Below are 21,456 nucleotides of genomic sequence, written 5' to 3' on the forward strand. Positions count from 1 at the left end.
AAGTTCTATGTTTTATACGTGCAAATAGGAAAATCAAGGATGTGTGCAGGAGAATAACATATTTCATACGTGTTGAGAGAGAGAGCGGGTGCACAAAGATTGAAACTTGGAGAAACAAAACAGGTCCGAGAAATCTCAGCCCTGGGAAACAGAAAGGGAACAAACCAACCAACCCCAGCACAGATCACACAGAGACTACAAAAGGGATCAATTGGAAGGCGATCCTCACAGCTCAGGAATGCAAACTACACTGTAGAGAGATTGCTTTGCTGTAGTCCTCTATTTCTGTACACTATCTCCGCCACACACCCAACATGCTGACCAACTGATAGTTTGCTCCTTCCTTTATGGAACAGAATCACATAGAAAAAGTACCTAGAGGAAACAAAGACTCTTTTTCATCATCTCTAAAAATTGTATCAGGACTTTATTTAACATTATATACATCCAGAGAACCCAGTTCCATGGCAGTACCTCTCAGAGGGAAGAAGCATCCGTTTCATTGGGCGAGGACAAGATCATTGCAGTAACAGGCATCACCATGTTTACTCATCTTGTTAAGGTTGCCTAAAGATAAAGAATTCAAGTCCTCAGGTGGATGAACTTGATTATGAACAAATTAAGGCAGGAAATGAAAGAGTTGTAACTCCAAACCATGCACTGAATTAAAATGAAAATTGGAGTAAGAGTAATGTTTTTTACCATGCTTAACCACAGAACTAAAACATGAAGGCCCTACAGCTTTTAGAGGATTGAGTTTGCTTTCTGCCCTCTCTGACAGCTTTTCTTTGTGGAGGAGGAGGGTAAGAGGTAGGGAAAGTAGTATTTGCAAGAGTACTAACAGTCTATTGCTACCTCACAGTTACTACTGTATTGGGCCATACACAGCTCAGAGGACATGGCTAACACTTCTCCCTCTACGTGGTCAATTGTACCTTGAGCTTCCCAATAAATGGTGGCACATGCACTCATCTGGTACCTGGAAAATTAACATAAAGTGCCAGAAGTTAATTATTGCACCTCCTCCTGCATCTCCAGGCATCTGCAAAGAACAACCACCACACAGAACAGTCTTGTCCTCTTTCATCAAAGTTTGAACAACGGGTATTTTTTACATCCGTATGCATAGTGCACAATCAGCAGGGAGAAGTGCAAAGAAAGTCCACCAAAGAACAATTTTACCAAATTTGATTTTTAATGAAGAAATCCAAAACGTGTTTTATTCCAGGAAAACAGTTTTCGAGTTACAATACTGAAGGCACATATTTGTGAATCCATGGTGCAAAATTTGACACTCTTGTGTAGACACCTGGGAAATTCGGTCTTCCACATCCATAACCCCAGCTAACAATGCCAGTCAAAAACCATTTTCCACCTCCATTGCTTTGACATGACAGTGGTCCACCGGAATCACCCTAAAAAGAATATATTGAGTTGTAAGTGTTTACAATGAAGATTACTAAAACTGGGACAAAATTCCACATGGCATATTTTGCCTATGTAATCCCAACAGTGATTATATTTTCCCATTCACACAGTTCAAACCATCAGATGGTCAATAGGGTTTTTTCTTTCTTTCTTCTTTAAAGAGACTTATTAGACTAGGTTTGAAATTCATATTTTGTTCCCTAGCCTCAAACTTGAAGCTAAGCCCCTAATCTGCTCCTTAATATGCATCTTGATTTATAGGTTACACATTTACTACTCCAAAAAATAGTAAGCTTAAAAAAACATGAACCAAACCAAACAAAAATATTAAATGATGAAATAAGTTCTTTCAAGTTAAATGGAAACAGGTTGAATTCCTCAACCGATTTCAGTGGAATTTTCCTAAAGGCAAAAAGCCCCACGTGCTTTCCTCTAGTAGATACAAACCAGCATGTAATGTTTAGGAGCACGTAGCGTCTTTGTAACTTGAGCAGTTAAAATGAAGCCTGTTATTGACGTCAAAGATTTATACAGGGTGACATAATTCCATAATACAGAACAAAGTGAAGAGTACTCTTCCTTTATACAGTATTCTTGCAGAAATAATTTGGCAGAGGTTTAGGCAAAACAATGTGCCACCATATGGGCAAATTATCTTGGACCAAGCTTATACTTCCCTGAAAGACTCTACTGTACACACAACACCACTGAAATAGACAACTAGTAGCAAATTAAACTTTACCAAAACACTGGATGCAAAAAAGGACTTTCAAAAGCAAAAGGGGAGTTGGTCAAATGTAGAAGTTTTGCAAGAGAAATGCCTTCCTTCCAGACATATTTTGTTAGGGCTAGCAAATGATTTTGCTTTAACTTTATAGGATTTTAGGATATGCAGGTTAGAAGGGCATCAGAAGATGATCTAGTAAAGCCACCTGCTGCTCAAAATAAGATGATATTGAAATGTACAACAGAATTGTTAAAGATTTAGTTTAGAAGGCAATTGCCAAGGAAATAATAAATAGTGGGATTTTGCATTTAGCAAGCTTTCAAGCTTTTTCTTCAGTTCCTGGGACAAAAGTGGAACACCAGCATTTTTCATGACAGAAATAACACATTTCAATCAGTTCTAACAACTGCCATACATAGTCACAAATCATTTGCCCTTACAGAAATGCAGCCAAAAGACCTGTAAATTGTGCCTTACCTTGCCTATATCTTCAGTGGCCATACAGATTCTTCAGTTAGTGAAATTGATACAAACTCTCCAGCTAGTGAAAATGATGCTTTATGTCAACAGCTTCACTAATCTCTAAGAAGCAGCTAGAGCATTATACTCACAAAGCCCTAGAACACTGCCTGTCCTAAGAGCAATTGTGGTCTTCCTCACTTTTACTAGACCAGTAAAAGCTAGAACATCTTGCAGATTTCATATCTCCAGCATTATATATAAAAGAACTCAGTGCTTTTATATTTTAGCAATAAACACACTATTTTATTAGTAAATATATGTTTATACAAGTCCTATATAATAGTTACATAACATATATAATATAAACTCTATGAAATATATTCTATAAATTTATAGTGTGTATATATAGTTTTACTACAATTTGTTAGAAGCACATTTAGAACTTCACATTTGTCATCTTTCAGCATTCCCAGATCAGAAATATAATGCGTTTGAAAATTTATGCCTAGATGTCTGCATCTCATCAGACGGCCTGTAGTTCCAAACTGGGAGGAAGGAATCCTGGAAACAGACTGGCTGGTTCCTAACTTATTCCTTCAGCTGGGAGACCCTTGTGCCAAAAATTGCCCGACTTGGACTTGTTATTGCAGCTTGCAAATTGACCATCCCTTGGCCTGCCACTGAAACTTAGGGTGGCCACTCATGCACATAAAGCAGTACCAGACTGAAAACACTCGCACGACGGATTTGGTGCTAGAGAACTCTTACACTGCTGTTTTTCTGAACTGAAATGTACAGACCACACAGTCATCTCTTACACCTCGTCAGGCAACAACAAAAGACAAGATAAACTCTATGCAAAGTGTGCTAAGATACGTACTTTGCATCCATCTCTTTTCCCAGACATGAGTCCAGCGCAGAACATCCTAGCTGTGATAATCCCGTACGTGGAATGACATACTGTTTGGTCAATGATTTTTACCTCTGCTTTCTGAAGGACTGCTGAACCTTCATCATCTGGAAGACACATTGAAACAAGAATGATCCAACAGGACTTGGGATTTTACTCATCTATTGAAATACAAACCAGGAAGTCTTCAGAAAACATTCACAGGTGCTTTTGACATCCAAGTTATTCCAGATCCCAAACAACTAACTGCAATAACATAGAAGCACTCTTCTAATATCAGGCATTTTTGTAATGTGGCCTTGGGCCTTTGGCCACATCAAATCCAATGGCATATTCACTAGGGTCAGTTAAAAAGCCTTTTCTAATGCCTTTTGCAAACACCTCAAGGCTTAACTTGGTCTCTTTTTAGTTTTAAAAGGAATCAGAATCTCACAAAGGTATTCAGCTCATCACGACACAGATTCACAATTAGGGTGCTCTGTCTGAAGGTGCAGGATCTAAAAGCAAGATTATGAGTCAGAGTTACAGAACGCAAATTATTCCTCTAGCAGCATAAAGAACTTGGACATATCTGAAGACTTGGTTCTCTCTGTCTGAAAGCTTTGCTAAAACACTTCTGTAAGTTACCTGCTTCCAGAAAAATAGGATTAAACTGGGTTGTCCCCTTCTTTGTATACAATTGCTCTAAAATATCACCAGGTGATCACTGAATATAGCCAAATAAACCTTACCAACATTTTAAAATACACAAGTGTTGCCTTACATCATGAAACTTTGTTTCAGGTTTTGATAAAGCTGCTATTAATGAAATACATTGGAAAAAATACTTAAAAGATCAATTTGGCAATTAAATTGTATAAAACGATGACGAGAAAAGAGGGGATCAGGGAAAAGAAAACTCTTTTTCAGGCATCACATTTATCTTTCAAATAACCAGCTTTTAAGTTTCACAGATAACTAACCAATTGGTCAAAGAGGAAACCAGAGATGTTGCCCAGAGTTATAGATGCCCATTCCTGGAATTGCCCATGGGCAAGTTAGATGGGGCTTTGAGCAACCTGGTCTAGTGGAAGGTATCACTGCCCATGGCAGAGAGGTTGGAACTGGATGATCTTTAATATCCCTTATAAGCCAAACCATTCTCTGATTGAAACACCACACCACACATCTGTATCACCATCCTTTCCCGGTCAGGTGGTTGCAGTTGGTTTTGCAACCATATATTCTCTCACAGGTATTTATAAGGAGGCTGACTGTAATTTAGCAGATGGTAATTCTGCCTCTGGACATCATGTCAAAATGCTGGAGGTTCACTACCTGCTGCTGCCTTGTACCATGCATTTGCCTCTCCTACAGTCTGCAAGGAGCAGCAGGATGGCTGAGTCCCCCCCAGTGCTCTCAGTACCGGGAGAGCAGGTGAGGCTGGACCAGGAAAGCCCTGCAAGTGCAGGCAAACCACCTGGACCAGGGCATTGGTGGCAAGACCTCAGTCTTGGTGCAGTGGCAGTTACATGATTTACATCAAGGGAAGCCATCACACCTGTAGTTACACCAGAAGGGCTTTAGGAAAGCAGCCACAAGAGAGGCAGAAGGTACCAGCATTCACACAAGCAAAGAGGGACAAGCAGGTTGGAGTGCAGCCATCGTGTCAAGCTGCAATCCAAGGACAGAGCTAGCACCTCACAGCATAGCTCCCTTCAAGCCTTAGCTAACAACATGAGTACACAGGACTTCCAGATCCACAGGACCAGCAGCCAATTTTCCTGAGCATATGGATGCTGCGTGCATGCAGGAACCTCCTTCTGTAGGACAGTAGGTTCAAACCATTATGGTTTTCTGCACACCTCAGCAACGCAACCAAGGCAGGTGTCCTGCACAACCACCCCCTTACAACTGTGTGAAGGTGGTGGTTTACCCGGGAAATGAAGCTACAAAAACCATACCTGCTTCCTGCTTTTGGCCCCAACCTGTTATCCAGCACTTGTCACCACTGCGGGCTACGTGTGAAAAGGGAGGCACGCAGATGGGCTGGATGACGTGGCTCATTGTGTCTGGCCATGGCTTGCTCAGCTGCAGCAGTGCAATGTCATAATCATAGTTCCTGCTGTTGTAGTATTCATGGACTACGATCCGTCTCACCGCAGAGACAAATTTGGCATGCCCTTGTGTTTGCATGCCCAGGTGAGCGCTCCAGGCTCTGGGGTCAGCCAGCCTGGTTGGGAGCAAACACACAAGTCATCTCTTTAAAAAGCACCCCAAAACACCTACCAACAGTGAGATGGGTAAAAGAGGAGAGCACATCCCACCTCAGAACATTCAGTCTCTGGAAGCTAAAGGTGTCTGGCGACACTGGTGTTATTTGGGACAGAGTTTAGGGGGAAGACTGCTTACTTGCTCCCTTGAAAGCAGTGTGCTGCAGACACAAGCCACTCTCTCGATATCACTGATGCCCCACAGTAAGCAGCTCCTACAAAGTGGAGGCTGACCTGCCAAGGCCATTCACCTTCCTCAGTGTTTGTACCGCCTACAATCCGAGAGTTGGGATTGCTGCTTTTGCTGCTGCCACAACCTGCAAGGGATATTTCAGGTTATAATCCACATCCGTGGTGCTTTCCTTTAGTGAGAGAAGCTCCAGAGAAACTATCACTTATGTCCTGCTCTAACCAGAAAACTCTTCCTTGAAACAAGAAGTGAATCCATAAAAAAGGCTCTGGCTTGGGAAATATAATAAGCTTTTGTAGGTCTGCTGTGGAAATCAGCCTCTATTTCTTGTGCCAGCAATGTCAAAGGACCAACTGATTTAATAAGTGTCAACATGAATATCTAAAACCAGGCAATCCCTCATCATTGTTTTAATAGCCCTGAACAGAAAGGAGTCCATCAGGAAGGAATGAAGTTCAGAATCATCAGGGCACTTATTTCTTGCCAAAACAGTGGGAATGATACAAGAAAAACGTTGATAATAGCAGCCAAGTATGTGGAGTTTGATCATTTATTACTGCAGAAACCAGATGGTCTAATCATTAATTTGCATGGAAACAACTGACAGTCAGAAAATGCTGTATATTACTAACTCACAGGTGAATAAGTAATCTCCCAACGCAAAAAACTGCACACTGTAGATTGAAGGAAGAAAGACCATTCTGTAAAGCCATATATCCATCTCTACTGTATGCACATAAAGCTTTTGCTCAGGAGTCTTAGTCCCACATACAAGTGTTAATGCTTTTGGGCACTTCCCGTCACTCAAAGTGTCAAAAGCAGCATTTATGTTTCCAAACACAAGCAGACTTACAGCTAGGCTTCTAAGATGCCCTGCTGAATCCAAGGCACACAGGTAGCAGGCCAGAAACACCCGAAAATACTCAGTTCAAGCAACAAATCCTAATCCCACTTCTATTGCTATGGCAGTAACAATCACCTATTTACTTTCCAGCAAAACAAGCTGAAAAGCTTGTATAGGGGTTACTTTAGGAAGATTTGAGACTAGAACCTAACTTCATCCTATGATATATTGGCATCTTCTCTGTCCAGAAGAGAGAAGCAAAGAGTAGGTGGGTTTTATCTCATTGCAGCTGTGTAACTCCTGAAGTCCAAATACAGTCTGACTCCAACAGAGGACCCTGACACTGCCGCAGGCAGCAAAAACAGTGCCTTACCAGCTAGCCAGGTTCACCCTGCAATTAACCCTGTTTCCCTGCTCCTTAACATAGCTACAATAAACTTTACAGCTAAGACTCCCCTAACAGTGAGCTCACCTTCCCACAAGATCTTTAACCAGACTTGAAGTAAACCAATAGCTGATCATTCCCCCTTACCCTGACAGCATGCAATAAACTGGAGGCTGCATTGCCCACTTCTCAGTACCCTCTGCGTGCGTTCTACCTGCTCCAAAACACAAAGTAATAAAGGGCTTTACTGTGTAAAAAGTTTGAAGTTCAAAAAGATGAGCATTTGAGAGGGACTTACTGCAGCTGCTTTCATCGCTTCCATCGATACAGTCCACAGTCCCATCGCACTTTGCATTTTGTTTCCTAATGCACATGTTATTCCTGCACTGAAATGTGTGGTTGGTGCAAGGAACACCTGAAACAGTTGGAGGGGGAAACAAAGAGAGACTATTGGCTCAGCTTGACACATGAAGACCTGTCTGCACAAATAAAAGATTCATTCATATATTAATAGATAGGAGAGAACATGGCAAAAGAGCACTTTAGCTTAAACTAGTCTCTAAGTAGAATAGACTATTCAAGTAGAACTACTAAGGTTCCTCAAGTCGGCCGAGTCCTTTCCCATAGCACTAATGAACTTGGATATAATAGTGAAAGATTAGCTGTAGAGCAAATGTTAGGCTAGAAACAGAAAACATCCAGTACTCTGGAAAGAAGCCCTCTTTTCATATTTACTACTGAAATATAAGATCATAGTGAAAGCAGTCATGCAAACTGTATTCAGTTAAATTGCAATCCTTGACTTGAGCATTTGGTATTTCCTTGTGGCTTGCAACAAATAAGGCCGCTCAAACCCCTTTGTCAATGCACAGAAGTATCTCGTCCATTTATCTAAAGAGTTAAAGAAATGACTGATTCAAAGCTTTCACGTGCCTAATGCTAAATTTACAGCTTCCATAGCATTTTAAACATATTAACCTTATAACCCTGAAAACGGCTTCAGGGAAACCATCACTTTCATGGTTATTTTACAGATGGTAAAACAGACCTAGGAAATAATTTGCACAGATTATGCTTTAAAGGGATAAAATCAGGGATTCAAGCTTTAAATCCCCAGATGCCTATCTTCCATCCAGAGTACTTAGTTCTGCTGCCAGTATTTTGCTGAAACAGATGCTCGAGAGCTCATTAAAAAGAAATGGTTTAAAATCAATAGTGGCTTGTTCATATCAGAAAACTAAACAGAATCAGATAGCCTCAGTTAGATTTGATAGTGCCTCTTAACTCTTTGAATATGGCATCCAGTATTCAAGTCGGGATTGGATAGGTGATAGAAGAGAGGAAGAAATTAATCAGGAGAATATCCTTACTGTGGGTGCAGTTCTGCTCATCTTTTCCATCCTCACAATCACTTACTCCATTGCAGGCAAGTGGGCTATCCTGTATTGCGAAGCTGGAGTTACAGTTCCACTCAGGGACAACTTGAAAAACATAAGTCAGATCAGCCACAGAGGAGTGCTTGTATTGCTAACACTACCCTTCTGAACATGCCTGGGTACCACTTTCATGCCTTCGATGCACAGCACGAGGATGAGTACGAGGGCCACATTATCCACACAGAAAATAAAGCACAAAGGAGTTCAGCCACTCAGATCACGCACTGCCCCAAGTGCTGTGGCCCCAGTGCTAACCCTCTTTCACCATGGACATTATTATCTACTCTATGCACCCCGATTTGTCATTGCCCCACAAAAATAACTCATCTCAAAATAGAACTTTATAAATACCAGCATTTATCACTTGAGGAAAAATCAAAATACAGCCTAATAAAGATATTTTTGCACATCTGTCTTTCTTGTGCTTTCCAATGCCATACTTTCTTTGCTCTTAGTTCTGTCCCTTGCTAATTAACTATGAATTAAGCATTGAAGAGACTGACTCACTGGATATAAGGAGGAAGTTCTTTACTGTGAGGGTGGTGAGGCACTGGAATGGGTTGCCCAGGGAAGCTGTGAATGCTCCATCCCTGGTGGTTTCTAAGGCCAGGTTGGACGAAGCCTTGGGGAAGATGGTTTAGTGTGAGGTGTCCCTGCCCGTGGCAGGGGGGTTGGAACTGGATGATCTTAAGGTCCTTTCCAACCCAAACTATTCTATGATTCTATGATTGTCTGTAGCTGGAATTGCAGAGGAAGCTATATACATATTCTTTCTCTTTATTCTCCCTCCTATAAAGTTTTCACCTTGCTTCATCTATCTTCAAAGGCTAGAGAATACATTTGTCGGGGTCAGGATCTCTAATAAGCAAATACAAACCGCAAAAGAGTTCATCGCTTTCATCGAAGCAGTTGTTTATCCCATCACAGCGCTGCATCTGCCGGATGCATAAGCCGGTAGAACACTTGAAATGTCCAGGTGGACATGCTGGAAGTATAACAAAAACAGACAAAACAGCAAAACAAAACAGAAACAAAACAAGCAAAACCCCATTTTAAAGCTTCCTTCTCCCAGATATTGCCAGCTCATTTCAATTTGCAGTCGCTGGCACGAGACAGCTTAGAATGCCTTTCTTTAAGGGTAATCTCACTTTCAATAACCAACGTACACAGCACTTTGCAGCTTCAGTCAGTAACCTGTACTAAGGTGACTTCTGAGTTAAATAGATGTTTGTCTTACAGAATAGAATCATGAAGTTACCATCTTTCTATGTACTCCACATACACGGAATGCATAAAATTGCCTTAACATGACAAGTATCTCTGACTAGACATCACTGCTTCTCTAGTACTTTGACATGAACACATAAGATTAACACAGGGTGAAAAGTATCAGTAAACAGTTGTTTGCTGTAGGCCTTGAAAAAGCTTGCAGTTGGTACACTTTTATCAACTTCTTGAGACCTTTTTCAGCTCAGATTTCTATTTGCACATGAAGTATTTAAATGGATGGAAACACTGGAATAAGCGGTTGGCGACTGGATGCTCTCTATTACTTGGAAGTCCTTGTAGTAATAGAAACACTGCAAACAAAACCTTGATGGTTAAAACAAGCAGGGACAGAAGGCTTCAACTGACTGCACTGTGGCCACTGCCTTAAAGGAAGCTTTAAGATGATGAGGGCAGACTGTGTGCGTAGAGGAAACCAGAGCATGCTGCAGATGCCTGCAAACATTGGCTGCATAGCCTTAATAAGCTAAGTAAAGGTTCTCTGTTTGACAGTCACCTGGCTTAGTAAGATTAGAAAGGAAAACAAACTGAAACCCAAGAGGGAATTTCCTGCATAAGCCTAACTAGGTCCTAAAGGACCTCAAAAATGCTGCTTCACAGGTCTGAAGTGCAAAGGTGGGTTGAAAAACGATTAAACCCATCTTACGCTGGCTGATGTTGTAGCTGCCATACTCCACCAGAAGTGGCTTCTCTGAGACCTTCGAACTGCACTGAAGCTCGATGCTGACAGCAGAACTTGCAATGTGGAAGACTGTTTGGTGATCGACATAGTAACCGCAGTACCTACAAAGTGTTCAAAGAGCTTTAAAGCAGCCTGCACGTCAAAATTGCCTTTAAATGTGAGCATCACAGGAATTCAGCAATCCCATCATACTGCATGTAATTAAAGAGCCAAAAACTGAAACAAGTGCCCAAATTCCCCAAAATGCTGGTCATGATCCTTCATGACCACGCAAACAGATGCGAGCAAAATGTTTTGCCATAACGTCTGCAGGAATAGGGATATAATGAAGAAATGAGTATTTTTGTCACCAGTTCTGATAGATGTTTTTCAGAAGATTTGGATTTTGGGGAAGACTTAAGTTTGGTGGCAGGAGAAACATCAGCACAGTAGAGAGCAAATTTAGCTGCTCTGATTTTGAGGACTGCCCCTAATGAAGAGTATGCAAAGGCACTGGGATAACTTTGGAGGCAGAGGGGAATAGAGGTAGGGAATCTGAAATTACTTCGAAGTAGTGACCCAGCCTTCATCCACCATTTACATTCTGGAGTTTTACCTTTGAAAGTTACATGTTCAGATAACTAGGCTGGATGGGGCAGGAGAGAAAATCCCTTGGGGGCACATCTACATCCAGCTGCCCTGGATTTCAACTTGGGGGGCCACTTAACCCAGAGATACCCAAATGCTCCCTGATGCCAGCAAACGTTTAATCCACTCATCCCCTTTCACCAAAGACACCAAAAGATGTTGCAACTGGCACTTCCATGTTACAAACACACCCCCAAAAAAATGCTTTAACAGGGACAGATCATGCTGGATCATGCTTTAAGACTTTGAGAGAGATTTAAACATACTAAACCAGTGAACATTGACAGTACAAGTTGTTCTAGAAGTAAAAATAAACCTTTTCTTCTGTTCCACTAAAATTCTCCAGAAAGGAAATACTTAAGACAAAAAGCATCTAGCTTTAAGACTCCTGTCAAGAAGAGTCTCATCTATCTAAGCAGACCTAAAAGCAGAAACAGCTGTATTGATTCTTGGCACCCACACTTGCTGGACAGCAGTGCAAGTCACATGCTGAAGTTAGAGCTCAAAAAAACCCATGAAAATGGATTATTGCATTGTTAAATGGACTAATGGGCTATTATGGACTTTAATGTGAGGTGTCCCTCCCATGGCAGGGGAGTTGGAACCGGATGATCTTAAGGTCCTTTCCAGCCTTAACTGTTCTATGACTCTATGAGTCCATTATCCAGAGGTAAATATTTGCCTTGTTTATTTGGCAACACCAGGCATTGCACCACAAATACTCTTCATTTCAATGGATGTAGGAAAACTGGTCCGTAATTTCCACATGGATAGATATTGCCTTGGTGTCCTATGCACCACACTGAAGCATGCCATAGGGAATGCCCATGCTCCTTCATATGCTTCTGTATGTGCTTTGTTTCACCGTATGAAAATGAAACATCCTTTGAACAGACCTGGGAGCTTCTGTTCCAGCAATACGAAAAAGAAATGAAGAAAACAGTTGTAAAAATAGAAAAAAAAAACAACCTATCAGAGCTAAGAGTGAAGACTTCCTGCTACAGGAAGTCTCATTCTCACTCATTTTAGCGTCTCTGTTGTCAGCGTTCCCAACCTAAAACAGCCTGCCAAAGTGCACAGCAAAATACCACCTAACCATCTGATTCCCCTCAATCAACCCACAGCATTTTCTACATTTCTCCTTCTGTCAGTGACTTGGGCCACGTTCTTACAACAAATCTTGGCACCTTTTAAAGCAAACAAAAAACCCCACCACCACCATCACCTTCCAAAAAAACCCAACAAAACACACCCAAAAACTGAGGGCTGCATTGCCCACTTTGCTGGCACATGAAACTACCTCATCTCACCGAAAGCAGAGAAAGCTCCAGCCTATCTGTGGAAGAGCTGATGCAGCTACATCAAGGAGGCCATGTGCTTGTGGGACTTGTAAGATAGAGCTACAAATCCTTGGGAGCCTTCTACTGGTTTTACTAGCCATTTCTCCAGGCCCAGGGCAAACAGAGGTTGCAAGGCACCATCTGTAACTGCGCTATTGCCACAGAGAGAAACTAATTAAGGGATTCAGTCTCATTTGTTGAAGCAGGAAGTGGGATACCACATCCCCAAGTAAGGGGCTGAGTAGATACATACATCATGTAGCAGAAACAACAGGATGTTGCACCAATCGTAGAATACCAGGTTAGAAGGGACCCCAAGGACCATCGGGTCTAAACTTCCTTGGTAAAAACATGACCTAGACTAAATGGCCCAACATTGGCCAGCTGAATCTTAAAAGAGCCCAATTCAGCACTTCCCTGGAGAGATTATTCCAATGGCTGATTGTTCTCACTGTGAAAAACTTTCCTTGTGTCCAGTCAGAATCTCCCCAGAAGAAACTTGTGCCCATTACTCGTTGTCTTTCTCATGTAAAAAGGAAGTCTTCTTGGTAGCCACACTTTAATTACTGGCTTTAAGAAAAAGAAAATACTGCAACCTCTTTGTTCACATAAACCTCTAATGGTTTGCTTGCAAAAACTCATTGATATTTGTGCCTCTAAGAACATCAGCAAAAGTAGTTCATCAACTGCAACACCTCTTGACGAGGCAAAGGAACCTTTGTATGTCCACTGGAAGAAAGACAAGGAAGAACAGCATGATTGTGTTCAGTGTTTCTGGTTAGATAAAGTCTCTAGTGGTTCAAAAGGCCTTATCTGCACTATCTTCACAGTAGCAGTCTTTATTTACCAAGATCTGCCTTCTGAAGCTTCTTCACCCTTTTTACCCAAGATAGCAGAAGATCCATGCTATGAGCTGCAATTGCAGGAAGCTGAAAAAGTGAGGTCTGTCCCTTTTCATTAACCATTAAAATTTAGGGAAAGAAAAACAAATATTGACTATAAAAATGTTTCATGAACTAAATCATATCCTTACAATATAAACCCATCACCTTTTTTCCTCCAGATTTTACTTTTATTTGATTCATATCTCAAATCTTTCCAATTGTGTCATAAAAAGGACATTAAAAAAAAAAACCAAAACACATCAAATGTTCTTTTTTGACTGGTGTTTTTATATGCCCATCTAGTCCAGCAACCAGTTTCCAACAAGGTTCCACTTTAGGAGGTTCAGACAAACCGAGTTTTGCCTATGTAAGTACAACGTGATATCAAGGAATATAGAAAGTTCTCTCCTCTCTAATTCTTTCACTTACATTTTCAAAGGCCTAACTGGCTCTGCTTTGTTTCAGCAGCAAGTTCACAAATTCAGTTTCAAGTCTGATCTTACTGAGGTTTCCACCTGAACAAAGGTTTTGAAAGAAATAAATAAATACAACCCAACATCCTAAATCCAACTTTGTCGCCTCATGCAGTAACTGAAAGATGACTTATAAATCTGAGAGAAAATGGGTGGACAATGTGTATAGAAAAGCAGTACTTTACTTTAAAAAACAGCATCAGTATTTTAATAATAAACATTTAAGGAATACAGTGGTACCTTGGCAGCCAATGCGTGCAGCTTCTCTTTCAAGAGAACCAGTGACTAGAATGCGGAAGCAGTTGCTCTTCTATGTCCAATAATCTCATTGTAATAGCTTTCACTGAGAAGTTAATTAGGTTCAGTGTCCTCATGAGCAAGCATAGAATCAAGTTTCACTTAAAAGGGTTTTTAACAGGCCTTGTTCAACGATCCCAGAAAACCCTTAATTACTTTAGGGTTCACAGGGCATCCTTCTGCACTCAACTGTTCCCATTTCTTTCTCTCCAGAGAATACCAAAGGCTCTTGTTTTCATGTTTCTGGTACTTCACAATAGAAAATTTTATATATCCACATAGATATTTTTGTAGCATTTCAAATACACCATGAGCCAAAGTGAAAGAATGCTAAGAGACAACCAGTGAGGTGTCTGTCTGTGGAAACCATCCGAGTGAGCTGCAGGAGCGATAGGAAGGTTTATTTTGGTAATGCTAGTTTAATAACATTAGAAGAAGTACTTACATGTGTTCATTAATTTTCCACCACCCTCGCTCACAGCCTTTAATATTCTTCTCACTGATGGTATAGTTATGAAACTTCAGAGCTATACCAAGGCTCTTCTGTGGAGTCTGTTGTGAACAAGAAAGACAGTGAAAGCAGTCATCGTTTTCCTTCTGCAGACATTGAACACGAAAGTCTTTAGACTTATCTCAGCAATTATGGTGCTTGGCAATGCAACACTCCAGGAACTGTATTGGCTTTGTTGGCTCAACAGCCAGCACTTGAGACACCTGCCAGCTACTGAGTAAAAGCAAAGGTTGGCAAAGTCCCACCATAGCTGCGAGCTTTCTCCTCATCCAACAACAGTCCTTTCATCTTCAAAAAGCCACTGGCCACAGAACGCAGCTTTTGTATCCTGATCAAAGCACTCAAACACATCCAAATTTACTTGTGTAGGGACACACAGCCTGAGTGGATTGTTAGCTAAGGTACTGCACTGAATACCTGTGTCACCTTTGTAATGCTAGAAGTTATTTCTACCACCATATTGTAGTCTTCTGCAAGCACCCAATCAGCCAAGCATTCTTCACCACTCTATAGAAGATTTTTAAGACCCGCAGTACCACAAAGGCTCATATTGAATTAGAATTTCCTTTATTTAAAGGAGCAAAACTTTTTTGCAAGATACGGCAACGTTCCTTTAAAAACAAGGGCTGGTCTAGGACAAGAATCCACAAATGGAGGGTTTTTTCTCCTTTTCTTTAACAGAGAACAGGAGGAAATAAGAGACACTTTCAGCATTGAACTACTGACAAATTAAACTGCTGTGAGAAATAAGTTTTGGGGGTTGCTCATGTTAAATGTTCAGGAGCTTTCCCCTCAGAAGTCCAGGGTGAACTGAAGACCTGAAGCCTAACAAAGGAAAAAGAAGTAATTGCCTTCGCTTTCTAGAAAAGGAATTGGCTGTAGGTCATCGCTAGCTGGATTCCATGCAGATGGGTGAGTTTCAACATGGGCAACCACTAGCTCAACCAGACATGAGTAACACAAACAGAAAGATAAGATAGGTAGAGAGTGGACTGTGCCATATCCATTGCCATATTACTTAGAAAACACTGAAAGGCAAACCACAAGTCAAAGATCTTATCTTAGCAGCATCAATAGGGAAACACTAATGTCATCAGACCAGGCATGACAATATTCTAAACTGATGTAAACTTGTGGACATTTGCTTGCAGGAAAGTACCTGTAAAGATGCAGAAAAATGATACCAAGAGGAAACAATCTGTGGGATTGTACCGATAGGACAAACCATCTTAGCCAGAAAATTTATTAAGCATATCAAAATAGACTGAAAAGAGATACCACGGAAGTGGCAGCAATAACTACATCAGGGGAATATTTACCAGTTGTTTTGGGATGGGAAGAGTTGATGTAAAAACAGTGAAGTCTTACATTCTCTGCCACTAAAACAATCCTGCAGGCTAAACATTAAAACTTATCTCAGCTCTTTATTCTTATAATAGGGCAGTTTAGGAACTGTGTTCTCCTAGTTAAGAGAAGGTTCACAGAATAAAAATAAAAGGGAAAACCCCAATACAAGACACCTGAGCACAGCCAGCTATTGAGCTATATCACATCTATAAACTGCTGCATTCGTAAGGATGAAGGTTACTCCCTACACAATTGTTTCTGCTCTGCTTATAGGCTCTGTGTGCCCAAAGCATGCAATAGCCTAAGAGAATCATGTTACCTGGAAGTTCCACGCACAAAGACATTTTGGAGGGTAATAGCTTGGGTAATAGGGACTTGTGATTCTTCCTTCATAGCCAATTTTCCCTTTTGTTACTATTGCTTTTCCACACCCTAGGGAATAGAAAAGAAAGCAAAGTTTGGTGAACCTCAATATACTTCATATAGATAGATATTCAGATGGCTAAGCCCAGATTTATCAGAACTCTTCACTGCAAAATGGGGCAGCTGACAAATTCCATTTATCTGGGTCACGTTGCAAAAGGATTCCCTTTCCAATTGTGCACACAGACAGGAAAGGGATGTCAATTCTAGGAATGCTTGCAGGGCTCTGCAAGACCAGGATAAAACATTGTGAAGATTCATATTGGTTGTTTCACTAAAGGCAGTTCTGCCAACAGGTCTTAGTGAACCGTGTTGCACATCAGTGCATCCACACTGCAGTAATACATGAGTATCTCTAGTTCTAAAATGCAGCTCTTTAGAAGAGAAATGGACAACGTACTAAACTAACCAGCCTCCTTGAAGCCAAAGTTTCCTTTTATGACTGCTGAATGGATTTAAATAACTCATTAAAAACAAAAAATACAGAAGCAAAATACACAGAAACAATGAAAACTCAGCTCTGAATTTAAATCTACCAAATAAGAGCTTGGAATTTAAAGTTACTTAAGATGGAGGTTTTCTCACATGCTTTTATGATGGTACTTTGATGCTTAATTACTTTCAAAAGGAAAGTATGCAGCATCTTTTGGGGCAGCTTGAATTCCCTGGCATTAGCTTGGAGTTTTACTCCTTGTGCTTTTAGGGTAGGTTTCCTTGTGCCATTTGTGATTATGATCTGTAGGTTTCCTTGTACTATTTGGTTTTATGATCTAAGCACTTCTTAAAGCAACAAAAAGCAAATGATTAACTTGCTGGACAAACAAAACTGGCTCCTTTGCGTTAATGTGGAAACAGGCACCGGTAGAAAATGCAGACAAAGCTACTGAAGTTTTGCTTTCTGAAAGCAGGTTTTCGTGCTGAACTCTCTCCACCTTTAACATCATCACCGAGCCCCAAACCAGGAGAGATCCCGAGCAGGGCTACTCCCGGAATAACAGCTCCATCTACTGCTACAAGCAGCCGCGATCAGCTGAGCTCAGGCTGCAGGTTACTGCCTTCTACCTCCGAACTTCAGTGAAGAGCAGTTAATCTGCACAGATTAAATCACTCAGGAGGAAGGCAGATGCTTGGCAATGCAGAGGAAAGGAAGGAGAGAGACAGGCATGCTGAAGAAAACCAACTGAGATACAGGAGTCGTTTGTTCATAGTCAGGAACTTGGCAATCACAAACCTACTTTCTTGTGTAATGACCTCAACATAGCCATGGAATTCCTTCTGTTCCTTTATTTGTGCTGCTTTAAACATTACCAGCATGAGGTTATTTGTGGACACAAGCGACACCAGGGAATCGGCTGGTTCACAGGCTCTGAGGGGGAAGAAAGGAGAGTACATACAATTGGTAAAAACAAATAACAAACCAAAATCCCAACACATTTGCTCTCCTTCTGTGCATAAATTTTTCCACTGTTGCAGTGCTTACTTACTTTAAAGCCTGGTTAAAAACTCCCTGCTCTTAAACATCTATTACAAGGCCAATTAGAAACCCAGTATTGGAAAGTCACGTCTTAGAGATAAATTGCAAACATGATAATGAAGATGGAATGGTTAGGTCTAGGAGATAATACCGACTTGGAGCCTTCACTCCAAGTTAAAATGAACGAAGCCAATAGTAAAGAAAGTCTCGTAGAAAGAGAAAAATTCTTTCATTAGACCGACATATTTAGCTTGTTGTTGGGGAGTAGGAAAGACAAGCAAGTTATTCTTTAAGTCAGAAATGAAGAACCTAAGAGATCAACTAATCTCATTAAAAAATAATAAGTTATTTTCCGTATGCATTACCTAGCAGGCATCCTCAGCCATCTACAGATAACAGCAAGTAAGGGAACACCATTTGCTGGTTTATAGACAAGCCAGAGAGTGATTCAGGTTGGTAAAGGCCAGCTATGGAAGAGGACTGAAAAGCCAATGCTCTTTTTTGAGGCTTACACACACATTGACAGGACAAAGAAAAGGATTTCAGGGGTCAAAGCACTGAGCTCTTCAACTGCTTGATGGAGGTGCTTTCTCTTAGACCAAAGGTGCTGTCTTCACCTTTTGGTCTAACAAAGCCCTGTGGAAGCAGTTAACAGGAACTTAGGACAAAACTATCACCCAACAAGTATACTGGATCATTGAGGGGAGGCTGGGGAAGTGATAGTCCATGGCACTCAAGCCACCACAGCTTCAACTCTAGATTTTAAAACCCCTATAATAGACTCAAATGGAGCAGCTAAAAAAAAGGCACTGAGCTGGTGAACGGTGGTGGTAAGTATCCAAACATCACGAGACTCAGTTTTAGAACTTCAGTCTCCGTATGAAGAGCACTAATATTAGAATGGAAGGAGAGTTTGCTTAGGGGAGGAAATTTTGAGTTTCTTTTAGTTAACATCTGTTTCCCAACAGAAACAGAAAATCCCACCCGGTAACGTGTGAACTTCTCATAGCTCTGTAGCTAAGCGAAGACACACTCTAGTTGAAGACTACAGAAGAATTAAAAGAATAATTTAACTGTTTCTTTTATTAGCAACATAAACTTTTCCAGTTTTGTAAGGCAGGAGGAGGCGGCGGTGGTGGGACACAACTTGCCAGGTGTTGTATGTGTAATGCATGAAGATTAAAGTGTTTTTAACAACACAAAAAACAAACAACCAAGCAAAAAAACCCCCCACAAATGTACTCACCGGTACAGTATCTTATGTGTGATTGGCATGAGAGAGTCGTAGATGGTTAGAGAGTCCGTGATGCAGTTATCTGCTTCAATATGAAGGGATACTATTGAAAGACGAATAAGATGGCCCACTGATGCAGTCAGCTTAAAATAGCAGATCGTCGACCCCGAGGCAGTGCGGATATCCAGAGGAAAGCGCTCATGTAGGCGATCAGCATACATATCATACATACAATTTGTTCCTGTGAAAATAGCACATTCTCAACGTTGGGCACTCTGAAACTGTTAAATCCACGTGGCATTTAATAAAATACAATTACTTTCAAGTAAAGCAACATATGATAGCATAGCTAAACCTGAAAACAAAGTAATCTGTGCCACTCACTGTATTCATCTTCATTATAAGTCTGTGGTCAAGGGAAAGTCCATTCATAAAACTACAAAGCATAGCAAACAATGCTGTTAAGAGTCTTTGCAGTGTAGTCGCATTAAAGCGGCATCATTTTGTACAACAAAGCTCTGTGGAGCTCCCAGAGGATAAATCGCTTAAATAAAATAATTGTTCGCTAGGAAATGCCCTACTGCTAAGGTAGAAATCATCTCCTCGCCCCCCTACAGATATTATGATATAATAAATAAAATCAACATAAAAATTCAGCTACACGTCTGTATTACTCTGGGGTTTTTTAGGCTACTCTTCAAACATCTGGGTTCTTGTATTGTGAAACAGGCTATAAGTGCTACCACTAAATTCAGATTGACCAACTCCTTCAGTTTGGAAGGGATACTAGGATTTTTCTTGTTCAACATAGTGTCCTGCTCAAAGCAGGTTCAAAATGAATTCAGATCAGGCCTTTGTCCTGTCAAGTCTTGTAAACATTTGCCGCATTAGAAGTCACTGCTACAAATGGAATTAGTGTGAAATATATAGAGCCCAACCTACACAATAATTTTATATTTAAAAAAGGCAAAAAAAGTGTGTCATATTTTAGTTAATAATAACTATAAAATTACCCTACTTGCATCCAGTTTTCCAATTAAACCGGAACAATTTTGACTTTCAAGTCAAATATATTGAGGTCTTCAATTCAATATTGCAGCTCACAGTCAGCAAAAAGCTTAGGGATTTTTTTGTTTGGTCATATCTAAAACTCTAAACATAGCTCTTTGAATGACGAGAAGGAGGAAAAATACAAATTAGGGAGAGTAAGATCCAAAGTAAATATTTGTATTAATTCCTGCCTATTAAGAACACAAGTCTCTGAAATAGTTACTATCATGGAACATCTTTTACCGCACTATGAAAATTCACTATCAATTGTTGACTCGAATTCAATGTTGGCCTTTTAACCAGGAATTAATCAAGACAGGCAGAGGCAGGCTTTGTTTGACTTCCACTTCTAATTTGCAATCTTGAAACTAATGCTCTGAGTGTTTATGAACAATTTATAAGGGTCACATACCATTCAGTTGAATTAGAGTTACGACTATTTAAAGCTTTGGTTGAACCATTGTTGCTCTTACTTCCTTCTTGTTCTTATCTCTTCCCAGTAACATTCTTCTTATAATGGTTGTTTGTGCTTATTTACTCACCCTTGACAAAGACAGCTGTGATCATAATCTTCAGAATTATGTGACTGCCATTATTTCTACTAAGTAATTAATAAACTGACAAACTCACTGCTGGTATAGAGCACAGTGCAGAGAATTCAGAGCTAGCTCTGGAACTAGTATTAATGCAAGCATACCAGCTTGAAAGCACATCTAGATACAGTCCTCACCCAAACCAACCCTGCATTGCCAGATACCATGGCAATGCAAGTCACTCACCTCAGCTAAATACAAGTCTCCTCTCCAAGCCATTCTTTAACAGATCTGCACTCCAGTGCTGGGCCATCTTCATGGCAATGTAACTCCATTACTCTCAAAATACACACCATGAGATGCACCTTCCTTTTATGTGCTGCATTAACACTTTCATCTATGCAGATACTATAGCCTTAAGCAGACACACTCAATGAACCCCAACAAACTAAATTACACCAATACAAGACTTTCTCAACTCCTGTGGTAATCCATGCTGCTCTTCCCCTAAAATTTCATTGCATACCAGCACTAAGCTTTTGGGAGATACCAGTTGCCACCTGTGGTTGAAACTAAGTCTCTGAAAGACATCTAGAATATGAGAGGCCATCCTTCAGCCTTTGTGTGAGAGATACCAGATGAATCCTAAAAAATACTTAG

At 40.6% G+C, this 21,456-nt stretch overlaps 1 protein-coding gene across 4 annotated transcripts in view; it reads right to left on the bottom strand.

The window, feature by feature from the left end:
- Positions 1 to 1,173: 1,173 nt before the first annotated feature.
- Positions 1,174 to 21,456, bottom strand: part of TMPRSS7 (transmembrane serine protease 7) — a 41,369-nt gene continuing 21,086 nt past the window's right edge. For 3 of the 4 annotated variants that reach the window (XM_061454354.1, XM_061454353.1, XM_061454356.1), the window contains exons 7-18: positions 19,226 to 19,454; positions 17,741 to 17,871; positions 16,402 to 16,514; positions 14,670 to 14,776; positions 10,568 to 10,704; positions 9,512 to 9,619; positions 8,569 to 8,679; positions 7,497 to 7,613; positions 5,919 to 6,096; positions 5,471 to 5,739; positions 3,498 to 3,634; positions 1,174 to 1,415 (exon numbers count right to left, since the gene is read on the bottom strand). In XM_061454354.1, coding sequence (XP_061310338.1) covers positions 1,245 to 1,415; positions 3,498 to 3,634; positions 5,471 to 5,739; positions 5,919 to 6,096; positions 7,497 to 7,613; positions 8,569 to 8,679; positions 9,512 to 9,619; positions 10,568 to 10,704; positions 14,670 to 14,776; positions 16,402 to 16,514; positions 17,741 to 17,871; positions 19,226 to 19,454 — 1,808 coding nt within the window. In that variant the 3' untranslated portion in view covers positions 1,174 to 1,244. The remainder of the gene's footprint in view (positions 1,416 to 3,497; positions 3,635 to 5,470; positions 5,740 to 5,918; positions 6,097 to 7,496; positions 7,614 to 8,568; positions 8,680 to 9,511; positions 9,620 to 10,567; positions 10,705 to 14,669; positions 14,777 to 16,401; positions 16,515 to 17,740; positions 17,872 to 19,225; positions 19,455 to 21,456) is intronic. The other variant, XM_061454355.1, reaches the window with a different exon arrangement.

Source organism: Pezoporus flaviventris, unplaced genomic scaffold, assembly GCF_033815535.1.
Source record: "Pezoporus flaviventris isolate CSIRO_AGI_PZ_B2104156 unplaced genomic scaffold, CSIRO_AGI_Pfla_v1 ptg000015l, whole genome shotgun sequence".
NCBI lineage: Eukaryota > Metazoa > Chordata > Aves > Psittaciformes > Psittacidae > Pezoporus > Pezoporus flaviventris.